This window comes from Lepisma saccharinum, chromosome 5, assembly GCF_977018435.1.
Source record: "Lepisma saccharinum chromosome 5, izLepSacc3.1, whole genome shotgun sequence".
In the NCBI taxonomy this organism is placed as follows: domain Eukaryota; kingdom Metazoa; phylum Arthropoda; class Insecta; order Zygentoma; family Lepismatidae; genus Lepisma; species Lepisma saccharinum.
The window spans coordinates 45,050,850-45,072,714 of NC_139233.1; the positions used below are offsets into that span (position 1 = coordinate 45,050,850).

The following is a 21,865-nucleotide window of genomic DNA, read 5'->3' on the forward strand; positions in this document are numbered from 1 at the left end:
AACAACACAAATCAGCGAGTACTCCAGGAAGACCGCATCATGTTCTACTGCAACACGATAATGCATGCCAACACTCCTCTAACATGACAATAGCTGCTATCCGAGAGCTTGATTTGGAGGTTATTCCACATCCTCCCTACTTCCCATATCTTGTACTTTCAGATTTCCAACTTTTCAGCCCTAAATCAACCAATCTTCAAGGACACTCCTTTGGCAACAAAAATTATCTTCATACTTGGCTTGACGATGTCTTTAACTCCAAATCAGCTGATTTCTTCAGGCATGGAATCGAAAAATTGCCCCAGCACTGGTAGACAGTCGTAGACAATGAAGGAAAATATATTACTGATTAATGTCTGCCCTTTGCTCATTTCAAATGAGTATCAAAGTAAAAAAAATAGCTTTTCCTACTGTGAAAAAAACCCTACAAACTTATGCATCAACCTAATGCATTTAGAATTTGCATTTGCACTCTCATACTCAGAACCAGTGGTGGCGTTGGGGGGGGGGGGCAAGGGGGCAGTTGCCACTCCACTTTTCGCCACTTTTGCCCCCGCACTATGCTAAATCTTATCTACAAAGGGAAATATACTGTCTTTGTCAGGGGCGGTTTCTGATATTGTTGCAGTGTTGCACAACGACCGGATATTTTACCATGAAATTTCATGCTTTTTGTTGTATTCTTTTTCATTGTTTTCCTATTAAATATATTGAACATACACAAATAATTTTACCCTTGATTGCTTCAAAAAAGCTAATTCCATTATGATCCATTAAAAAGAAGAAAGCAACCTGCAGCGCTGAAACAACAGCCTCACGGCCTGATCTCTACAGCGATGAGTATTGGAGCGAAGTTCAACACCATTCTTTCTATCCTCATATCTACGCCGACTCGTCGTTGCAGAAACTGTGCAACTAACCAAGATAACCCACAGGCAGGGAAGAAGACTTCACGACGGACCGACAGGGAATGCTGGGGTGCTAATTCTTTTTTACGCCGTTAGAGAGTATCAGCATGCGAACAGTAGGCAAAGTCTTACTGCCCCGTGTTGTAGAGTTACAGACAAAATGTCCATGTTAGGCAAGGATAGAAATTTTCCTTTGAGGAGAATTTTAACCTAATTTACTAACCTTACCACCAATCACCAATCCAAAAAATGTTTAAAATATAACTTATCCTATATAGATGGAGTGCTAGTTATTTTCCCTGATCTTGTGGCATGGGTGCTGGACTAATTGTCTATTGTCATAGTTGCGATATTTTGTGTACTGTTGTTGTCGTGTTCCAATTAGTACCAATGCTTGAAAATTGGAACAATTAAAAATTGTTCAAAATACTGATTAATATTATTGGGTGAGTATTCCAGGCCAATTAGAAGCATCGACTTATCAGTTTCTCCTTCAAAATATTCAACAGTTGAATCAGAACATTAAAGTACTTCTTACGTAACACACAAAAAAAAAAAAAAAAAATCTGCTCAATATTGTTGCCGAATATATGGAACTTCAAATTTTGCATGAAAATTATTAATTATACTCCTCAGAAATGTCACGTGGAATTTTGTGGATCCTGCGAAAGACCAAAACACCAGAAAAGTATCTGTTGTTGGTCGGTATCAGTGAACAAAATACAACCAATACTTTCCGATACTGATACATCGACATCAGCTCAGCCTGAATATAAATACATATAAAATTATAAATATAGTATATAATTACATTATAAATATATAAAGTTAAAATTATATATAAATATCATGCTGTATATTTGCTGCAACCACCAACATTCCGAACCACGAACCGCCAATGGGCTTTGCCCCCACCCCCCCCCCCCCCCCCCCCCCAGTTTTGGGACCCAATCGCCGCCACTGCTCAGAACTGTAGCTATCTCATTATCAGGGTGGCCACCCTATGTTTAATGTTGATGCAATTTGCATGTACTTTTTTTTAGGTTTGAAGTGTACTAGAGGTATTCTCCTGTATGGACCATCTGGAACAGGCAAGACAATGCTAGCAAGAGCCCTGGGAAGGGAGTTTCCTGTTAACTTCTATGTGATACAAGGACCGGAGTTGTACAGCAAGTATTTTGGGGAAACAGAATCTCGGCTGAAGGAGCATTTCCAGAAAGCATTGCAAAGGTATGTTGTACTTTGGCATGTGCATGTTAACCATCTGGTTGGTGTTTGGAAGACATTGCCATCAAGCTTCACCATTTCCAGTGACTTTGTCGGCATCTTCTGATCTTCCATCACTCTTCTCTTTCCAATATCTTCCAACAATCCTCTTTTTCTCACACTCTCCACTATATGCTCTTTCCAGTTACATCTTGGGTCTTTCCTTTGGCGTTCTCATGCTTGCTCTTGCAGTATATGCTTTCATTGGCAGTCTTTCTGGCTTCATTCTCTTCATATGTCCAATCCGTCTGATCTGTGCTTGTTATTCTGTCCTTCAGCTTCACTACCTTCACCCCCTGTCAAATCTCCTCATTCCTTATTCTGTCTCTCTTTCATTGCCCAAATCCCTGTTCCTTATGTAATTACAGTTAAACTGCAATTTTATTCTATGCTCTTATAATTATTGTATACATGTTCTTGAATTTTTCATTTGTATGCTTTATATTGTTGTACACAACATTAAATTTATTGCAAATCTTCACAATCAATGAAGGTATTCATTATGTATATGCATTTGTCTGTGTGTGTGGAAATCTGGACAGATATTTGTAGTTCTATGGTACTTATTGTCTGTCCTTTCTATGTATTTCTTTGTTGCCAGCATTGGCGTATGCTGAGCCCAAGACCAGGGGGCTCTACTCATACAGTGTCCGAATTCAAAAAGGGAAGTTTTCCGACCGGAAGGGTATTCCTCGTTCACATTTTTAAATTTTTTTATTACTTCAAAATCTCATCATAAAAAAGAACAATAGCAAGCAATAGACATAAACTACAGTCGCTGCAATGTGCCATTGTTATACTCCGAAATAAACAAAGTGGGAGGGGTCTATAATCTGTCTTGTAATTGTTCAGTGAACAACAGCAGACAGTGTTGTGGTTATGCTTTGGCTAACTGTCTTTACAAGGAAACCAGAGAAAGAGGAGTCCCAGTTGTGGTATCCAGTGCAAACAATTTATCTGTGTTACAGAAGTGTGCAGTTTCGTTGTTTCTGCCTAAGAAGACAATAAGGAGGAAGAAGTTGACAATGGAAGAGAAAACTCGTGCCTTGACTTTGCTTCAACAAGGTATGTCTATGATTCGTGTTGCAGCTGATTTGCAAGTTTCAAGACAGGCTATACACGACCTTAAAAAAGCAGCTGCATGTTTGCACTGGATACCACAACCACGACTCCTTTTTCTCTGGTTCCCTTGTAAAGACTGTTAGCCCAAGCATAACCACAACACTGTCAGCTGTTGTTCACTGAACAATCACAAGATTATAGACCCGTCCCACTTTGTTTATTTTGGAGTGTAACAATGACACAGTTGGCACACGCGATAACCATGTAAAGATTTCCATTGCGGTGACTGTATTTCAGGTTTATTTATAAAAAGTAGCAGCCTACTACCAGGTAACCAAGAAAGTTCATGTGATTTTTACAACTGCCCGTAGTTTTCGTGGGGTAGTATGCAGTTCAGCCACCAGGGGTACATGTATGTGTGATTGGCGGAAAGCTCATTCCTTGGCACGTCGGCTAACGTAGATAACAGGTCGCAGTCGATAGTTCGGGAGCAAGTTTTCGCAGTGAACCATGGCTGTGTCGAATGCAGTAATCAGGGCATGTTTACTGTATGAGTACAAATTGGGCACAAAAGGAGCGGAAGCAGCAAGAAAAATATGTGCTGCGTTTGGAGAAGGTACAATTAGTGAATGGACAGCGCAAAAGTGGTTTCAGACCTTCTCGAGTGGCGATGAGACACTGGCAGACAAACCTCGATCGGGCAGACCGAAATATCTCGATGTGGACCAACTGAAGGCAGCAATTGAAGAGGATTCAAGTCAAACGTGTCAAGAACTCGCTCAACGATTCGTGGTAAGTGCTGAAACAATTCGTGTGCACTTGCATGAGCTTGGCAAATCATGGAAACTGAGTAAGTGGGTCCCGCACGAGCTGACTGCTGCGAACCGTCTCCAACGACTGAACATTTGCGCTTCCTTGCTCACTAGGAACAACAACTGTCCAATTTTGGACCGCATTTTGACGTGTGATGAAAAGTGGGTAATGTACGATAACAAGAAACGCTCATACCATTGGCTATCGTCAAATGACACCATACCTTTAACTGCAAAACCTGCTCTTCATCAGCGGAAGGTGCTGCTGTGTGTCTGGTGGACTACGGCTGGGATTGTGCATTATGAGTTCTTGGAAAGTGGTAAAACCATCAACAAAGAGGTGTACTCTGTGCAATTGCAAAGAGTGGCCGAACAGCTTGCAAAAAAACAACCTGCATTAGTGAATAGGAAGCGTGTTCTTTTCCACCAAGACAACGCTAAACCGATTACAGCAAAGATGACCCTGGAGGTGATTTCTTCTCTCAGCTGGGAACTTCTGCCACATCCAGCGTATTCACTCGACGTCGCTCCATCAGACTACCATCTTTTTTTGTCTATGGACAACCATATGCGCAATCGACATTTCCAAACTCGCGAGGAGGTTGAAAACGCGGTGGTGCAGTTTTTTGCGGCCCTACACAAAGACGTTTTCAAACATGGCATCTACAGGCTTGTACAAAGATGGGAGAAGGTTGTAGAAGCGGATGGTGGATATTTTGCAGAATAAATATAAGGTAAACACATTTGTTTTGGACCTTTTCTTCTTTGTACTAAAACCACATGAACTTTCTTGGTTACCTGGTATATGCAATACTTACGTTGATCAATAATTAACTTCTTACTTCAAATCAATCACTTGAACATAAACTCCAGTTCATGATGGATGCGGTAAACGCAGTTTAAGTATTACCTACGTGAAATTTCGAGTTTCCACGTTGCACAATTTCAAGTCTATCCTCAAAAGGAATGCAAGAGAAGGTGTCTATTCCACAAGTTCATGTATTGCATCCACTTATTCTCACTTTACAAAACACACCATACTTCACATATGAACTCTTGTCACTGCAAAGATTTTAAAAATGCCTCCCCATCCAGTTTTTTAGTACTCAAGACGGCACTTCAGCTTTTCTTATCATACAAAGATGTTTAAGTTTTACTAGCTATGAAGAACAGGCTCAAAGCCACAGACAGAGGGGTCCCCCACCGCCAATTACCAAAGGAGCCCCAACCACGAGGGGAAAGGCTGCTTTTTGACTTGTCTGGCATCAAAAGCAAAATTGCAAGATGCAGCAACAACAGTTTAACAATTTCATCGTAAAATCACTAAAACTGGTGTAACATGTGCTGCAGGTGGCTGTCATCCACATAATTTAGTTACAAAGAAAAATATGCCTTACCCTCAATTAATCATGTTTACATTTTTATACACATTTCATTCAGCAGAGTTTTGCATTTTAGCGAATTTTGCATTCCAATTGTTGGCAACACTGAGGGCATATCTCTGGGATGAACTACAAACTTCTCTGTTCAGCATTTGGGCTAGTAGCCACCATCAAAATGTCACCAGTTGGTAGCTCTGCCTCAGTCAGAAGTCCTGAGATAGTTGAAAGTTAGACAACCATACACTAGTGCTTTTACTCCTCGGCCATTATGTGAGAGTGAGACATAAGTCACATTTGCAAGTCGATTATGTCCTGTATTTAGTCTGGACTTCGGAGATGGCCTTGCTAGCCTAGAATGTATGTGCTTGGTAGCCAGGGATTGCCAAATCATTCATCATGAACCAACAGTAGCTCGCAAGTACGTTTTCAGTAGCTTATGGGTGGTTGGCCACATCCAGGTGCTGGTAGTGATGTAATGGTAAAATAATATCACCAAATGAAACATTTCAATTTTATAAGCTACAAACTGCTTTAGTCACCCTGAATTTTCTAGGGTTTCACGTTTATGTGTGTTCAGATTTGTACATAATAGTTTTTGAAAGAAATATGCAGGCTGATTATTAGGGCTCAGAAATTGATGAAAAATCATATGTTTTTCTGAGTCTTGAAAACAATGCTAAATCTGATATATCAGTCAGTTTCCCTTCAGTTAGAACCAGAAAACTTGGGTTTTCATTTTGCATTTTTTGGCTTTATTTGGCCTCTCTTTGGCTTTTAGGTAATGTTTTGTATTTTTTGCTGTTTTTGTTGCATTTTTCTTCATTTTTGAGCTTTATTTTTTCCTTCCCTGTTGTTTCATGAAATTAAAATTTCCTGAGATGGTCCTTTTAGCAAGTTCACCATTAATCGAAAATAATGTCAATGGAAAAGCACAAAATTATTTTTAACTGAAATTTTTGGCAATGGATTAAATAATTAATTGTGGTAAATATATTTTTCCTCCAGAAAACTTAAAATACTTCATGTGAAGTCTACTTTCATGTGAAATCCCTTGTTGACCACCATTATCGCTTTAATCTGTGGTTTTGAAGTAAAATTTGTCACAATATAAAAAATATTTAAAAAATGCAGTCGTATGCCACAACTGTATTTTCAGATGCTGGCCGATTACTGAATCATGGAAGGCCCACTTTGAAAGGAGGTGAATGACTTTACAGAGAAACCTTGTGATGTATTTTATGTAACCTTAAAGTAAAAATAAGAAAACTGCGAGGCGTATTCGTAAAGTAAGTACCTTTCTTGCCCCTCCCTGGAAAAGATCCTGCGGATGTCCATGGTGGTTTTACTCCTCGGCCGTTATGTGAGAGTGAAGCATAAGTCACATTTGCAAGTCGATTATGTCCTGTATTTAGTAAGTACCATTTGCAAATATTACCACTGTAGCGCTACAGTCGCGACCGTGTGATTTCTCGCTGATGTCCTTCATCCGTTAGTAAGCCATAGGCAGTCGTGGGAGCAGGTCATGCTTTTTCTTCGTACATTTATGAAGTTTTGAAATGTTCAAGAAAATCAATCGGCCCGCCGACTGTGAAGTCCGGTCTGTGATTCGTTTTCTCAATGCAAGAAACGTGAAACCGGTAGACATCCACTGTCAACTGTGAAAGGTCTTTATTTTTTATATTTAAAGAAGGTCGTGAGACAGTTCACGATGAGCCAAGGAGCGGTTGTGACCGAGGATTTGGTGGGTGCGGTCGACGTGGAAATTCGTGAAAACAGGCGCTTCACAATATCGTCGCTTTCCATGGAATTTCCACAAATTTCAAGAAAACAGTCCTTTACGAAATTGTGACAGATCGCCTGGAATATCGAAAATTGTGGTCAGCGTTTCGACGAGGATGATGACGTCGAAGCAAGAGTGCATGGATGGCTTTCATCACAGGCGGGAACATTCTATGACGATGGGATACAAAAACCAGTGCCACGCTGTGACAAATGCTTGAAAAATGGTGGAAACTATGTAGAAAAGTAGTTTAAGGTCAGTAGAATGCAGTGCAAATAAAAAAGTAAAAAAAACAAAAACAATTTTACTTTATTTCTTACACCCTTTTGGTACTTACTTTCCGAATCGAAACCTGGCTGCTAACTTGAGAACACTTGTTCGAAGTACGTCACCAGGAAAGTTACAATTCCTACATTAGTATTGTTTATTCCCTTTGAGCCAGCCCCTGTGGCGGAGTACTTAGCACATCGTGCTACGATGCCAGGGGTCCCAGGTTCGAATCCCAACCTGGACATGGATGTTTGTCAGTGTCCATTCATCAATTTCATCATGTAATCACTCATCCCCATCTTCGCAAATTAGCCAAAAGTGGCACAAAAAGCGAAGTAAAATAAAGCAAATCAATTGAGTTTATTCCCTTTGATTTAGTAGTTTAAACCACCAAACAACGAGTTTATTGAATTATTCAACTACTCTCTTGTAATTTATGTAAAAATCAAGCTTTCATTTTAAGAACAAAAATTATTTTTCCGTCATTTTTTACCATTTTTAAGCCATTTTAAAATAATTTGAAGGTCATTCTATAGGGCACTTTTTGACATTCTCTAGATCAACTTCTGGGTAATGAAGCCCTACTGATTATTATGTAGTAGGGATGTGACCGATTAATCGGTACTCTATCGGTATCGGCCGATATAGGCATATCGGTTTATCGGTAAAATTACTGATTTTTTACTGATCCGATATATTGATAACATCTGATGATTTAGTGCAAAATACTGCCATTTTGTTGTAATTTTTATGGATAATCTCCATGCCCTACCTTCTTATAAAGTAAATGTCTAAATATTCAATTTCCTTTGCACTGCAGTCACCTTGAAACACACATTTATTAAGGAGGTCAATGAACCTTTCAGGTTCTACAAAAAACATTTCTAATTTTATATCGGATCGGTAGAATATCTGTTATCGGTATTGGTAAATTTTATATCGGTACTTTATCGGTATCGGCTAAAATTTCATATCGGCCCATCCCTATTATGTAGTATTTTGTGTGTTTGATATAGTGGTTGGTTAGAATGTTGTGGTTTGTCTTATAGCTAAAGTTCCTTGTTTTTCTTTCACAGAGCTCCAAGCATAATCTTTATTGATGAAATAGACAGCTTGTGTCCTAAAAGAAGCACCTCTCAGACAGACCAAGAGAAACGAGTCGTTGCAACACTCGCATCACTAATGGATGGACTGCATTTAAACAATGACAGCCCAGTGATTGTGATCGCCGCTACAAACAAGCCAGACATGATCGATCCAGCACTACGCCGACCCGGAAGAATCGACAAAGAGGTTGAAATTCAAGTGCCAAGTCCTAAGCAGAGGTTGGATATCATGGTGAAGTTGCTGCAGAAAACTCCGCATAGCATAAGCAAGCAGGATATGTTGGATGTGGCAAATGCAAGTCACGGTTATGTGGGTGCCGACCTGGCGGCTGTGTGCTCGCAAGCCGCAATGAAAGCATTGAGGAATGTGACGGCCATTGAGAACAATGACAAAGCTGCCGCAAAAATGGCAAAGGTTACCATTGAAGATTTGAGGTGGGCATTAACCCAAGTAAAGCCAAGTGCTATGCGTGAGGTGCTAGTGGAAGTTCCAAATGTAAGTTGAATTTTTTTTTTCTTGTATGTTTGTGGGGCCAGGTCCCTTAGTAAGCTGTTGCGCCACAGGTTATATTCAATACAATGTTGTATTTCAGTGCAGAGTGTATGTTGTCAGAATTTTGGCATATTTTTTTCCAATTGGTCCGTAACCATGGCAATTTACAATCACAACCCAGAAGTGACTATTAATATTATCATAGTATGGTTTACATTCTGTTTGCACAGTGTATTTCAACTATTTCTGTAATTATTAATTATTCCAGTAAACCCATAGCAGGTACTTAAAAAATAGTTTTCACGGATGCCTTGCCATTGTTGCATTGATTGCAAATTAAGTAGCTTAGTGTGTAAACACAACTATTTTTTTTTTTTTGTATTTATGTACTAAACTCCAGGGAACTTTTTTTTTCTTTTAACCTACATTCTGTGAAATAACCATTATGCCCATTTCATGCTCCGGTAGGCTAATCGTGACTGGAACTGCTGTATAAACTGGGACCTGAGATGCTGCGCAGTGTGTCTCCAGTATGGATCGTACCTGGGACCCCTGAATTACAAGGCAACAGTGTTACTACCAAGGCTTGGAGAGATCCAAACAAGGTCGCCCACAGAGGAGGGCTGGGAGGAGGGGACACTTGTTTACCTGATATATCTGGAAAGGTTTCACATAGTTCGAATGGTGAAATTATAGTGTAGAAACATGGACGAGGGGTTGCCATGAAAGACGGCAGATTAAGTGCCTATGCAAATTACATTTCTTAGTTGTGGGGATGCTTCATGAGAATTTTCTTGACTGGGGGAAAGCATCAATCCACATTTTCCCCACTTTGAGCACTGCTGTCCCTCTGAGAAAAATCCTGCCTTGGATCTAAACACCCTTAGCATAACATTATTATTACTATATTAGTACAACAAAAGTACAAATAAATTTACCTGATTAGTACAGAAACAGAAAGTGATTAATAAACATCAATGTTAGCTTTTTTCTTACTAAACTAAATTTGTGATCAGTGCAAGGAAATTAACTCATATCTCAAAACTACTATAAAGACTGAATTCCATATCTGCAGATTTTATTTATCGGTAAAATTTTAATTCATGTCCAGGGAAAGGTATCCTTGAATTGCATTGAAACATACAAGATAGAGTTAGGACAGTGATTGTGTACATTATTATTACATTAAAATGGCCAAAATTGTATCCAAGAATTAAATTTAATCTCGAATATTGCAGGTTCGATGGTCTGATATTGGTGGTCAACATGAGCTGAAGTTGAAAATCAAGCAGGCTATTGAGTGGCCCCTTCTGCACCCGGAAGCCTTTCAGCGCCTAGGCATTTCTCCTCCCAGAGGCATTCTAATGTTTGGCCCACCGGGATGCTCCAAGACTATGATTGCCAAAGCTCTAGCTTCTGAAAGTGGATTAAACTTCATTTCAATCAAGGTAATTTTGTTCTGTTGTTTTTACAATTAACAGTGTGATAAAAACTGGGACTGAGTTGATGCCAGTGTATTGGTATTATATCGTCAGTTGGAGTTTGTTTACTGACACTGCCTATACTTTTGAGGCATTTTAGTCTTTTGCATAGTCTGATTACCGTATTTACATCTGTATACGTAATGTGTGTGCACACCCTGGTTTTTTGTGGAGAAAAGCAACAAACAATTATATCATACATAATGCACAGTACAATTCAGGTTGAAGAAGTGGCTTTCTGAGTTGTAGGTCCTAAAGCTGTTGCTATGCTGGTCAAGAGTGAACGACATCATAGCTATTCAACGAGTCACTTTTTGCAATGTGGACCAAGAGTAGAATATATTTTTGTGTATTCAAATGTGCCACCAACCCACACCACCTCCCCCTATCCCTCCACTGTGTTTAAAATCACAAAGCTTTCTCTTCTGTAACCACCTTGTGTATTCTGTAGTATAAGGAAGCAAGATCAATATTATGTTGTGTTTTTGCCATGCTCAGGAAGTTATTTTCTATTATTTCTCACCTGACAAATGTCACTAACACGGGATGCATAATTCGATGCATGGTCGAATTCTGACAGAATGGCACTACTTTTCTCAGTGTCTCAAAACGTTCCGTTACAAAGTGAAAAATCATGGGATATGGCCATTTCACTTTACGAAAGAAATCCAACGTGGTAATTTGTATTTGCGCCTGTTGATATATGTGTGTCATAGTGAAAACATGCATGGTTCCATGTTAGCTGTTCGAATTTGTAATGTCCAGCTTTTTTCTGCTATATATAAATATAAATTTTACGTGTGTGTGTATAGATATGTTTTACATTGGCCTGACTTGTTGCTCGCTCCCTCTGCCGGTTGAGGAACGCGTTCTACGGCACCCTTGTTTGACTACAGGAATGCTTTTTATTGCGAAATCCACTTTTCCCAATTTCACGGGTACGGGGGGGAATTCTTTCTAAATATCGGCATGCACCGTTATTCCACCCCAATCATGCGCTAGCCTCTTCTGGTCTTCAAACAAATTCTGTTTTTTGTATTAAAAAAGGAGGCTAAGTCCTTCGTTACTGAAGACATGTCACAACGTAGGACCGACGCCTGATCTCTTCTTGAACCTAAGCGACGGTGGGCATCGTTTTGCCACTTCTCCTGTCCAGAAATGTGTAGGGAAGCTTTGATTCATTGCTTTCCGCACTTGCGTCCAAGGAGGGGTCTGTTTTTTGCCGAAAGGTGCCATGCCAGTGTTGCCAACCACGTTTGGCTTTCCCACAGCAGTGATCGCAAACCCCCTTAGAAATTCACCATCTACATATCTAAATTATACTTCATATTCCGTGTTGAAAACGTTCCTTCAATCACAATCGGCATAAGTTCAGCGTGTAAGAGTATTAATATTGTGTTTAGGAGTAGTTCAGCTTGTTAATGAGAACCATGTATTTGTTATTAAAAGGGGGGACTTTGATATTGTAACGTGTAGCAGTGTTCACGTTACAAATATGCATATAAACTTAATATTTTTCTTGGTTTGGTACTTAAAATTTTTGTCTGTTAATGGTTAATTACCAAGAAAAGTGGAACACACCTCGTATATAGACTATACATCATAATGTTAAATATAAGTTAAAAGAGTTTGTTTCTTTCTGCCAGCAAGCTGAGCTGGAATTTCATTATCGGTGACAACAATGCGAGAAAGCAATCGCTATTGTGTAGAAGCCAGGCAGACTCAACTTTATGTAAACGTTGAAACCGGGGAAAAGACGAAAGATTAGGCTGTCTTCCTCACGCTATATCTGTCGTGTCCCTTGGCGGACAATAATTTAATTAATATCATATTAATCCCTGATTCTTTTACTGCAAGACGGTGTAATCAGAATTTAGTTACGTTAAGGTAAACGAAAGTTATGCCCGCGCAAGACAAAACCTGTATTTAAAAAAAATTAGCTGAACATTTTAATGTTGTAAACTTTCTTTCTTTTCTTTGTTGTCTTTTCGCGCGGCCGTTGCAGGGAGAGAGGGGAGTTGGAAGAAGCCATACTCCCTAGTCAAATTAAATGCTGAGTGTAACAATTAAAATTATATTGCATATTTAATATTCACAAAAGGGTAAAAATAATAATTTCTGTATGTGGCTAATTATGTTCCTCTTTGATATTTTATTAATATGTATTTTATTATAATGTAAAATTGAGGTAAAGATAAAAGTTGGTAAATCCTTCACGGCACCGAGAAATCGTATATAAGCAACAAAGCTGGGTGGCCCGTGGCCTTTTGTATTCGAACTCCAGATAAATACGGAACACGTATTACCGTCTTTTCTTTTCACACCCGTATTTCTGCGCTTACTTCCACGTCGCTACTAGGAATTAGATTATTCTGGATTACCTTAGGACAATTACTTAGCTCTTCTGGTCAGAAGGCTTATGTTCTCTCAGTTCTATGCTCCTGGTCAGGAGATATAATTGAGAGGATTGTGATTGTCTTAGTATATACCGGAATTCGGGATCGGTCGATAGACTGTTAGTAGTCAACGTTTGTGTCCCTGGTCAGGGAAAACCTTTTCTTATTCTGTGGTCACGGATTAATTTTCAGTTCTCTGGTCAGAGGTTGAAAAGAGAAAAGGAAGTTGGATACTTAACTGAATATCGACAGAACCTAGTGGGAAGAAGGATTGTTGATTGCTTATAGAATCTTGGTCAAGATCTATAAGTACATTGAGAACCTTTGACCTAGAATTACGAGGGACCTTACATCGAGGATTGAAGCCGCCGGAATAACCCGAACCTTGAGCCGAGGAGACTCAAGCCCCGAAGAGATACTGAGCGTGAAGCCGAGGCTCAACAGACCCATCGAACCAAGTACGATCCAGGGCGGCTCGTTACAAGTGGCGCTGCAACGTTTGGGGCTCGAAGTATATATCCGGTGGTTCTTCTGAAATTACGAAACATCGAGATGGCAACAAGAAAGTCTAAACGCAATTCATTGCCAACGATTGTAGAGGAACACGGAATTTTGCACTTTGATTGTTGCTCCGATGAAGATGAAGATAAGGGGGCATTTAGGTGCATTTCCTGCAGCCAGTGGAAGCATTTCGTTTGTGAATTTGAGTCTGAATCCGTGGAAGGGCAAAATTTAGATGCCGTCCGGTGTAAAGGTTGCCAGGGCGGTGAAGATGAGAATAAGGAACCTGCTATTGAACTTCCTCCGTGGTTGACAGTTTGGTCCGAAATGGAAGAGAAGAAAAGAAAAAAAGAAAAAGCAGAAGAAGAAAGAAAGCGACGTGAAGAGAAAGTAGAAGAAGAAAGAAAACGTCAAATAGAAAAGGCTGCAGAGGTGAAAGCTCGGAAGGCGGAAGAGAAAGCTAAAAAAAATTTTGAAGAGAACACATGGCAACAGTTCTGGAGTATATTAAGAGAAGAGAAAGCAGCAGAAGAAAGAAAGCGGCAAGAAGAGAAAGCCGAAGAAGAAATAAAACGACAAGAAGAGAAAGCAGAAGAAGAAAGAAAGTGGCAAGAAGAGAAAGCAGAAGAAGAAAGAAAGCGGCAAGAAGAGAAAGCAGAAGAAGAAAGAAAGCAGCAAGAAGAGAAAGCAGAAGAAGAAAGAATGCGACAAGAAGAGAAAGCCGAAGAAGAAAGAAAGCGACAAGAAGAGAAAGCCGAAGAAGAAAGAAAGCGACAAGAAGAGAAAGCCGAAGAAGAAAGAAAACGACAAGAAGATAAATCTGAAAATGAAGAACGGTGGAAACTGCTGCATGAAACTCTAAGCAAGGAACTGTCCCAAAATAATGAGAAGTGGGAGGTACTCCACACAACGCTTACAGTTGAGCGAGAGCGTAAAATGGAAGAATTTACTCATTCAATGGACACTCTGAGAGTGAGTGTAACCGAGATTAAGGAACAGATGACTGCTTATCTAGGGGAAAATGAGGAAGTAAGTTCTAAGGTTGCTGAGTGCTTCGAGAGATTAGAGAATTTTGGTGAAGAACTACGTCAAGGAGAGAGTAAGGTTTCCTCTTTCTGTGAAGAGATAAATACTAGTATTTCCAGCTTCCGTGAAGAAGTAACCCACAATATAACCAGCGTTCGTGAAGAAGTTAATAACATTAAAAGGAATAACACTTGTGTGGCCACCGAGTTACGTCAGCTGAAATTAAACATGCAACAAAACATAAGCTCCTTGAGAGACAGACTTCAAGGACTTAACGTAGATCCATCTCAACGAGAAACCGCTGTTAAGTCACCTGATGGCTTTGATAACCATCGGTCAGCTGGAGAGACGTCAGATTACGTCGGGTGTGAGGGTGCACGCGGACCTCCGAGTAAGAGAACGATCTCAAGGAAGAATAATGTTAGACCCACAGTGGAAGATCCAAATGTTCATGGTTTGGAAGAAATAATTAATCACAGTAAAATTGAGACCTCCATTGGTAACACTGATGCTGGTAGGTTTAGAAAAACGTCGAAAAGAGAAAAAAATCGGAAGAGAACTTCTTGTGATTCCTCCTCCGAGGACGAAAGACCACCGGGAAGGATTCGTCATAAGAGGCGAAGACGCGGAAGGTACTCAACTCCATCTTCTTCAGATTCGGAATTTGATAAAAGGATCGAAGGACGATATGGAAAATTACCTCGGATATCTGACTTAAATCAACTCCCTAAGTTCAGTGGTAACATTGAAGCTCAGAGTGCACAGAAGTATTTGAAGGAACTAAATGTTAACTTTGAGCTCATGCAAGTTCCAGAGAAATATCGTCTCCAGTTACTATCCAGATTGTTTACCGGACAAGCCGAGCATTGGTTCCAGGCCCATTATGACGAGTTTAGGGACTACAATGAGTTTTGTAAAAAGTTTACTGCTACATTTGCTTCAGAGGAAGCAAAACAAAGACAACTGGACATCTTGAGAAATAGAAAGTACTATAAAGGCCAGGGTCAAACCATGGAAGAGTATGCGTGGGGAATATATGCTGGTTTTAAGAATCTTTCTCCAGTACTCATAGAAAGTGAAGTCGTGAATATGATAATTAGACAGATGTCTTATAAAGTCAGACAGCTTTGCCTCGTTAACCCACCGAAGACAATGAAAGAGTTAGCAGCGTTTCTGAAAAGATATGAAGTGAATGAAGAGTCCGAAAGCTGGAGAGCAGATTGGTTCAAGAGAAATGAAGCTGGGAACAGTAATAATGGAAGGTTTAGAAACCAGCAACCACTGCAGAGAAATACAGCAGTAAGACAAGTCGTCCGAGAAAACCACGGCCCTGCGGGGAGAAACTTTAACAACGACGTCCGTAACCACGAGGAACCAATGACAGGTAATAATGGTTACCGTCAAACTAGGGAATTTAGAGGAAGAACGTGGTATAGGAGTCGGCCTAATATACCAGAGCCCAGATCTGATCCCGAAACGAGAGCACCAGAAGGAGGTTACATCGAGAGAAGAAGAAACTCAGCATCTCCTCCTCGAAGAAGAACTTATGATTTTCCTAACGGGCAATTCACAACTTCGGGGTCTCAGACACATGAGTCAGAGTTCCCGAGGACCTTTGAACAACAACAAGCGCTTGAGCAGACTCGTCAGTACTATTGGAGTGCTCCAGTAGTTCCCACTAACCAAGGTTCAAATAGGAATTTTGCTTAAGTTCCGTTCCGCTTGGAAAAGGAAGCCAGAGTAATCATCGCTGTGTTGGATAAGTGGAGTGCCAGTGAAGATAAAATTATGGAAAAGGTTGAAGAAAGTCAATTCTTGTCCAAGAGTGAGCAGGATAGTTTGTTCAATTTGCTTATGAAATATCACCAGGTATTTTCACAAAGACCTGCCTGTGCTAAAGATGTTCATTGTGAGATATGGATGAAGGATTTTGAACCAATGTTTAGGAATCCATATCCGATCGCAGTGGCCAAGCGTGAAGCTTTAGAAAAGGAGCCTGTAGATCGAGTCATCTACCAGAAGTTAAAGAAGTTCACCTGTTCCCAGGAACGACGGAGGGAAATCCTCGGAGAAAGCCAGATTTCTTGTGACTAGTGTGGAACCTCAAGAGTTGCCAGTGAATTGTTATGAACATTAAGTGAAGTTTTGAAAATTACACAATTGTAACGTGTAGCAGTGTTCACGTTACAAATATGCATATAAACTTAATATTTTTCTTGGTTTGGTACTTAAAATTTTTGTGTGTTAATGGTTAATTACCAAGTAAAGTGGAACACACCTCGTATATAGACTATACATCATAATGTTAAATATAAGTTAAAAGAGTTTGTTTCTTTCTGCCAGCAAGCTGAGCTGGAATTTCATTATCGGCGACAACAATGCGAGAAAGCAATCGCTATTGTGTAGAAGCCAGGCAGACTCAACTTTATGTAAACGTTGAAACCGGAGAAAAGACGAAAGATTAGGCTGTCTTCCCCACGCTATATCTGTCGTGTCCCTTGGCGGACAATAATTTAATTAATATCATATTAATCCCTGATTCTTTTACTGCAAGACGGTGTAATCAGAATTTAGTTACGTTAAGGTAAACGAAAGTTATGCCCGCGCAAGACAAAACCTGTATTTAAAAAAAATTAGCTGAACATTTTAATGTTGTAAACTTTCTTTCTTTTCTTTGTTGTCTTTTCGCGCGGCCGTTGCAGGGAGAGAGGGGAGTTGGAAGAAGCCATACTCCCTAGTCAAATTAAATGCTGAGTGTAACAATTAAAATTATATTGCATATTTAATATTCACAAAAGGGTAAAAATAATAATTTCTGTATGTGGCTAATTATGTTCCTCTTTGATATTTTATTAATATGTATTTTATTATAATGTAAAATTGAGGTAAAGATAAAAGTTGGTAAATCCTTCACGGCACCGAGAAATCGTATATAAGCAACAAAGCTCGGTGGCCCGTGGCCTTTTGTATTCGAACTCCAGATAAATACGGAACACGTATTACCGTCTTTTCTTTTCACACCCGTATTTCTGCGCTTACTTCCACGTCGCTACTAGGAATTAGATTATTCTGGATTACCTTAGGACAATTACTTAGCTCTTCTGGTCAGAAGGCTTATGTTCTCTCAGTTCTATGCTCCTGGTCAGGAGATATAATTGAGAGGATTGTGATTGTCTTAGTATATACCGGAATTCGGGATCGGTCGATAGACTGTTAGTAGTCAACGTTTGTGTCCCTGGTCAGGGAAAACCTTTTCTTATTCTGTGGTCACGGATTAATTTTCAGTTCTCTGGTCAGAGGTTGAAAAGAGAAAAGGAAGTTGGATACTTAACTGAATATCGACAGAACCTAGTGGGAAGAAGGATTGTTGATTGCTTATAGAATCTTGGTCAAGATCTATAAGTACATTGAGAACCTTTGACCTAGAATTACGAGGGACCTTACATCGAGGATTGAAGCCACCGGAATAACCCGAACCTTGAGCCGAGGAGACTCAAGCCCCGAAGAGATACTGAGCGTGAAGCCGAGGCTCAACAGACCCATCGAACCAAGTACGATCCAGGGCGGCTCGTTACAATATTGTATGGAAGATGTGTGTGTTATTTTATTGATAAAGGGGAAACATTTATGTTCAATGAAACAGTGCATTTGGGGGGTGATATTTAATTAATATAACTGCACAAAATATGGAAATGAAATAGTGGAGATGAAGATTTTGTTCATCGGTGTGTGCGTGTTTGCGTGGAGGAGTCCCTAGACGGCAGCACCCAACAGTAAGGAAATCTTTGGGGCCCCGACGAGCAACAGCCCGAGGGCCGCTTTCAGCAGTACCACGGATCCAAGAGTGTCTATTGGCCCCCCTTTAGATTCGGTGGTCATTCCGAAGGAGGGGATGATGCCAAAATATGTGGCAACCCCAGAATCGAAGGTGACCGTGAGAGGACAATGATTGAAAGAGAGCGCGACAGTTGACTTAGAACTGCGGTGAGATAGAGAAGTTAGTTTCTGGACACTTGATGTACTACCGCAAAGTTATACTGAAGTAGTTCCGGGTGATATTACTTGGGTGATATAAAGAAGTACGGTTCCGAGTTGGCTTGGAACTGTCTGTTATGAATGTGTTCGAGTGACCGTGGACTGTGATACCGTACGGCCGTGTAACCCGTGCGCTGACCGCAGTCATAGTGTCGTTACCCGGGCTTCCTTTCCCATGCTGTCGTGACTCAACCCGAGGACCCCACCGTGACCCTATGACCCTGCACATGGACCAGCGCTGGACGGAGGACGACGTACATACATCGGCTGGACAAAGGTAGGAATGTGGCCACCACCCCCACAACAGTGATTTTGTGAGTGATAGCACGCAACACTAATTTGGGCCCAGGGGGGAATGTGTTGGGGTACGTTGGCCAACGTAGATGGTAGCTGTGTGTGTGTGAAAGTATGTTGCTTTATGTGTGTATATATATCTTGTGTAATAGGGTCTGTACAGTATTTTAGTGTGTGTATATAATATATGTATAAAGTCGACGATTTGCTTTTTTCCAATGCATCACCCTCTTCTGATGCAGAGGTCGTGGGCATTGGCTGGCGACTTGGTGAGGTAGGTGAGCATACCAAAATTTATTTCAACTCCGGTGACTTTTCGCTTAGAATCCATGCTCTACCGGTGCGTCTACCGAGCTACAGCCGCAGCCGTGCATCACAAATTATTCCATGCATAATATGGACCACAGTTTTTTGGGGCAAAATGTTGGAGAGAAGTGCACGTTGTACATGAGTAGATACAGTATCCTGGAAATTATGCAAAATTTTTAGCCTTCCATTTAATTTTGTACCAGTATTGTGTGAAAAAAAAAAAGAAATTTTGTGATTACATAACTGATGTATTTTGAGTATTTTAAATCAAAACTCTTGGTAAATTGATGCATATAATTGGAGTGGAATACATACACACTGAGATTAATCAATATATTTTGAACAAGTTCAACTGTTACAATTTTCAAACATTCGTATTTGTATTAGAGGGATTGTTGAGAACCTTAGCATCGGTATGGGTATCAGTTGAAAGTAGTTCAGCCCTGATAAAAGAAATTGTGTGTGTTACATAAGCAAGCATTTATTAGTAGAATTTGTGACATTTCAATATTTTTATCAAGTTATGTATTACATATTTGCTACAGCTAACAATATTTTTCTTTTTCACATGTCAATAATACATCTTATTAACAATCCTTGAAATATGAAGTGATTTAAATTTTATAAGCTGAATTTTTGTGAGAAAAAGTTGAATATTAATGTAAAAAATATTTAACATATACAAGGGCTGCTGGAAACGTTTCTGCAATCAATGTGAAAAAAGACATGTGAAATTCTGGGAATGGCTTTATTTTATTGTTTTTCAAAGTATTCACCCTTAAGATCGATACACGCTCAAACCAATTTTGAAAGCATTTTTTCCACTCTGAAGCTGATACCTCAGAAACCACTGTTCCGAATGCGTCAACAGCTGCTTCAGGCGACAAATCGCTCACCTCGCATCTTATTTTTTATGTGTGGGAACAAAAAAAAGTCGTTAGGTGATAAATCAGGTGAGTACGGACAACGAGTCATTAATTCAACATTTTTACTGGACAAAAAATCAACAGTTTGGTGTGCTGATGGGTACTGGTGTTGTCGTAGTGAAGATAAATGCAACAATTTGGGTTTGTTTTATGCAATTCATTGATTACCTCTGGCAAACAAATTGTTGTATACCACTCAGCATTTACAGTCCTTTGATCTTCTAAACCTATTGTTGCCACATGTCTGTTATAACCGAAGAAACAAGCAATCATTTGCTTGGCAGGACTCCTCGAACGAACAAGTTTTGTTAATTTCTGCTCACTTTGAAACACCCAAATGGTGGATTGGTGTTTAGTTTCGGGTTCGTATGAACAGATCCAAGTTTTGTCCCCTGTAACGATGTTGTACACCAAATTTGACTTGCCTCGGTTGAATTTTTTGAGCATTTCTTTACATTAACTTACACAAGCCTGTTTTTGATCTTCGGTTAAGTTGTGGGGGATCCAACGGCTTGAAAGTTTCCATACGTTCCGATGACCATGCAAAATCGTATGTATTGCTTTCATGTCAATGCAATGTGTGATTCAGTATGTCACATGCAGATCTCTCTCAATCATTTCACGCCAGCATCAACATTACTGGCAACAACAGACGTGGATGGATGACCTTCACGAAATTCATCACTGAGAAATGTGCTACCATGCTGGAATTCGGAAAACCGATTGTACACAGTCCTATTGGATGGTACTTCATCCCCAAAAGCCAAATGAACTCGCTCGATGCATTGTTTCGGTGTTAAATATCATTTGAAATCATAAAAAATCATTGGCCAAAAGTGTTCACGAGAAATTTCCATTTCTCACACGAAACTACTTCTTCAAACTGCTGTAAAAAATAAACAAATAGGCTTAAACAAACAATCAAAGATAATTTATACATAAAAAGGTCTATTCTTCCGATTTTTATAATAGTTGAACACTAGCGCCACTGTTAGTGGTAGTTTGCAGAAACTTTTCCAGCAACCCTCGTATAATGTAAAACCAGCTATCATATTGCTCATATTGTTAATCCTTTGTTTTTGTTTTTTTTGTAAAGTTACACATCTTGTCATATTTTCTTGTTTCTAGCCATTCATGTTACGTGTTGATTTTATGTGGCATTGTAATTTTATAGGTCATTTTTTGAGACTTCTTTTGGGTTATCAACTTCCAAACTTGAAATGGACATATGCATGTCATCCCAGCTAGTTTGAACATGAGCACATATCAATTTTTACCTAATATGAGGGCTAATGGGAAATGTAAGAAAGTAAATAAATAGACTAATAATAATAATTTTTCAAAATTTAACTGGTACTTATTGACACACTGATATGATCATTTATAGTAAGAAGTTCAAACCTTCAAGCAAGGCCAAAATTTTCTACCTGTATTGTTTTATATATTTATGTCAACCCTATGCAAGTATTTTTTCAATGTATACTGTACATCTACAGTATTCAATAAACTTATGAAATTATACCATAGGGACCTGAATTGTTCAGCAAATGGGTTGGAGAATCTGAAAAGGCAGTGAGGGAAGTCTTCCGACGAGCTCGTCAAGTGGCTCCGGCAATTGTATTTTTTGATGAATTGGATGCATTGGGTGGCGAGCGAGGAACTGGCTTCTCTGGAGGTAGCAATGTACAGGAACGCGTACTTGCACAACTTCTCACAGAACTTGATGGTGTTGAGCCTCTAGGGAATGTAACTGTCGTTGCAGCAACAAATCGGCCAGACCGCATTGACAAGGTGAGATCTTTCTTTTCTCCCCATTTA

General features: G+C 39.7%; 1 protein-coding gene across 1 annotated transcript in view; it reads left to right on the plus strand.

Moving 5' to 3' along the window:
- LOC145987786 (ATPase family gene 2 protein homolog A) overlaps positions 1-21,865 on the plus strand; it is a 48,935-nt gene that overhangs the window by 16,801 nt on the left and 10,269 nt on the right. Inside the window, exons 5-8 of the mRNA XM_083122481.1 lie at positions 1,952-2,138; positions 8,557-9,082; positions 10,318-10,527; positions 21,575-21,838. Coding sequence (XP_082978607.1) covers positions 1,952-2,138; positions 8,557-9,082; positions 10,318-10,527; positions 21,575-21,838 — 1,187 coding nt within the window. The remainder of the gene's footprint in view (positions 1-1,951; positions 2,139-8,556; positions 9,083-10,317; positions 10,528-21,574; positions 21,839-21,865) is intronic.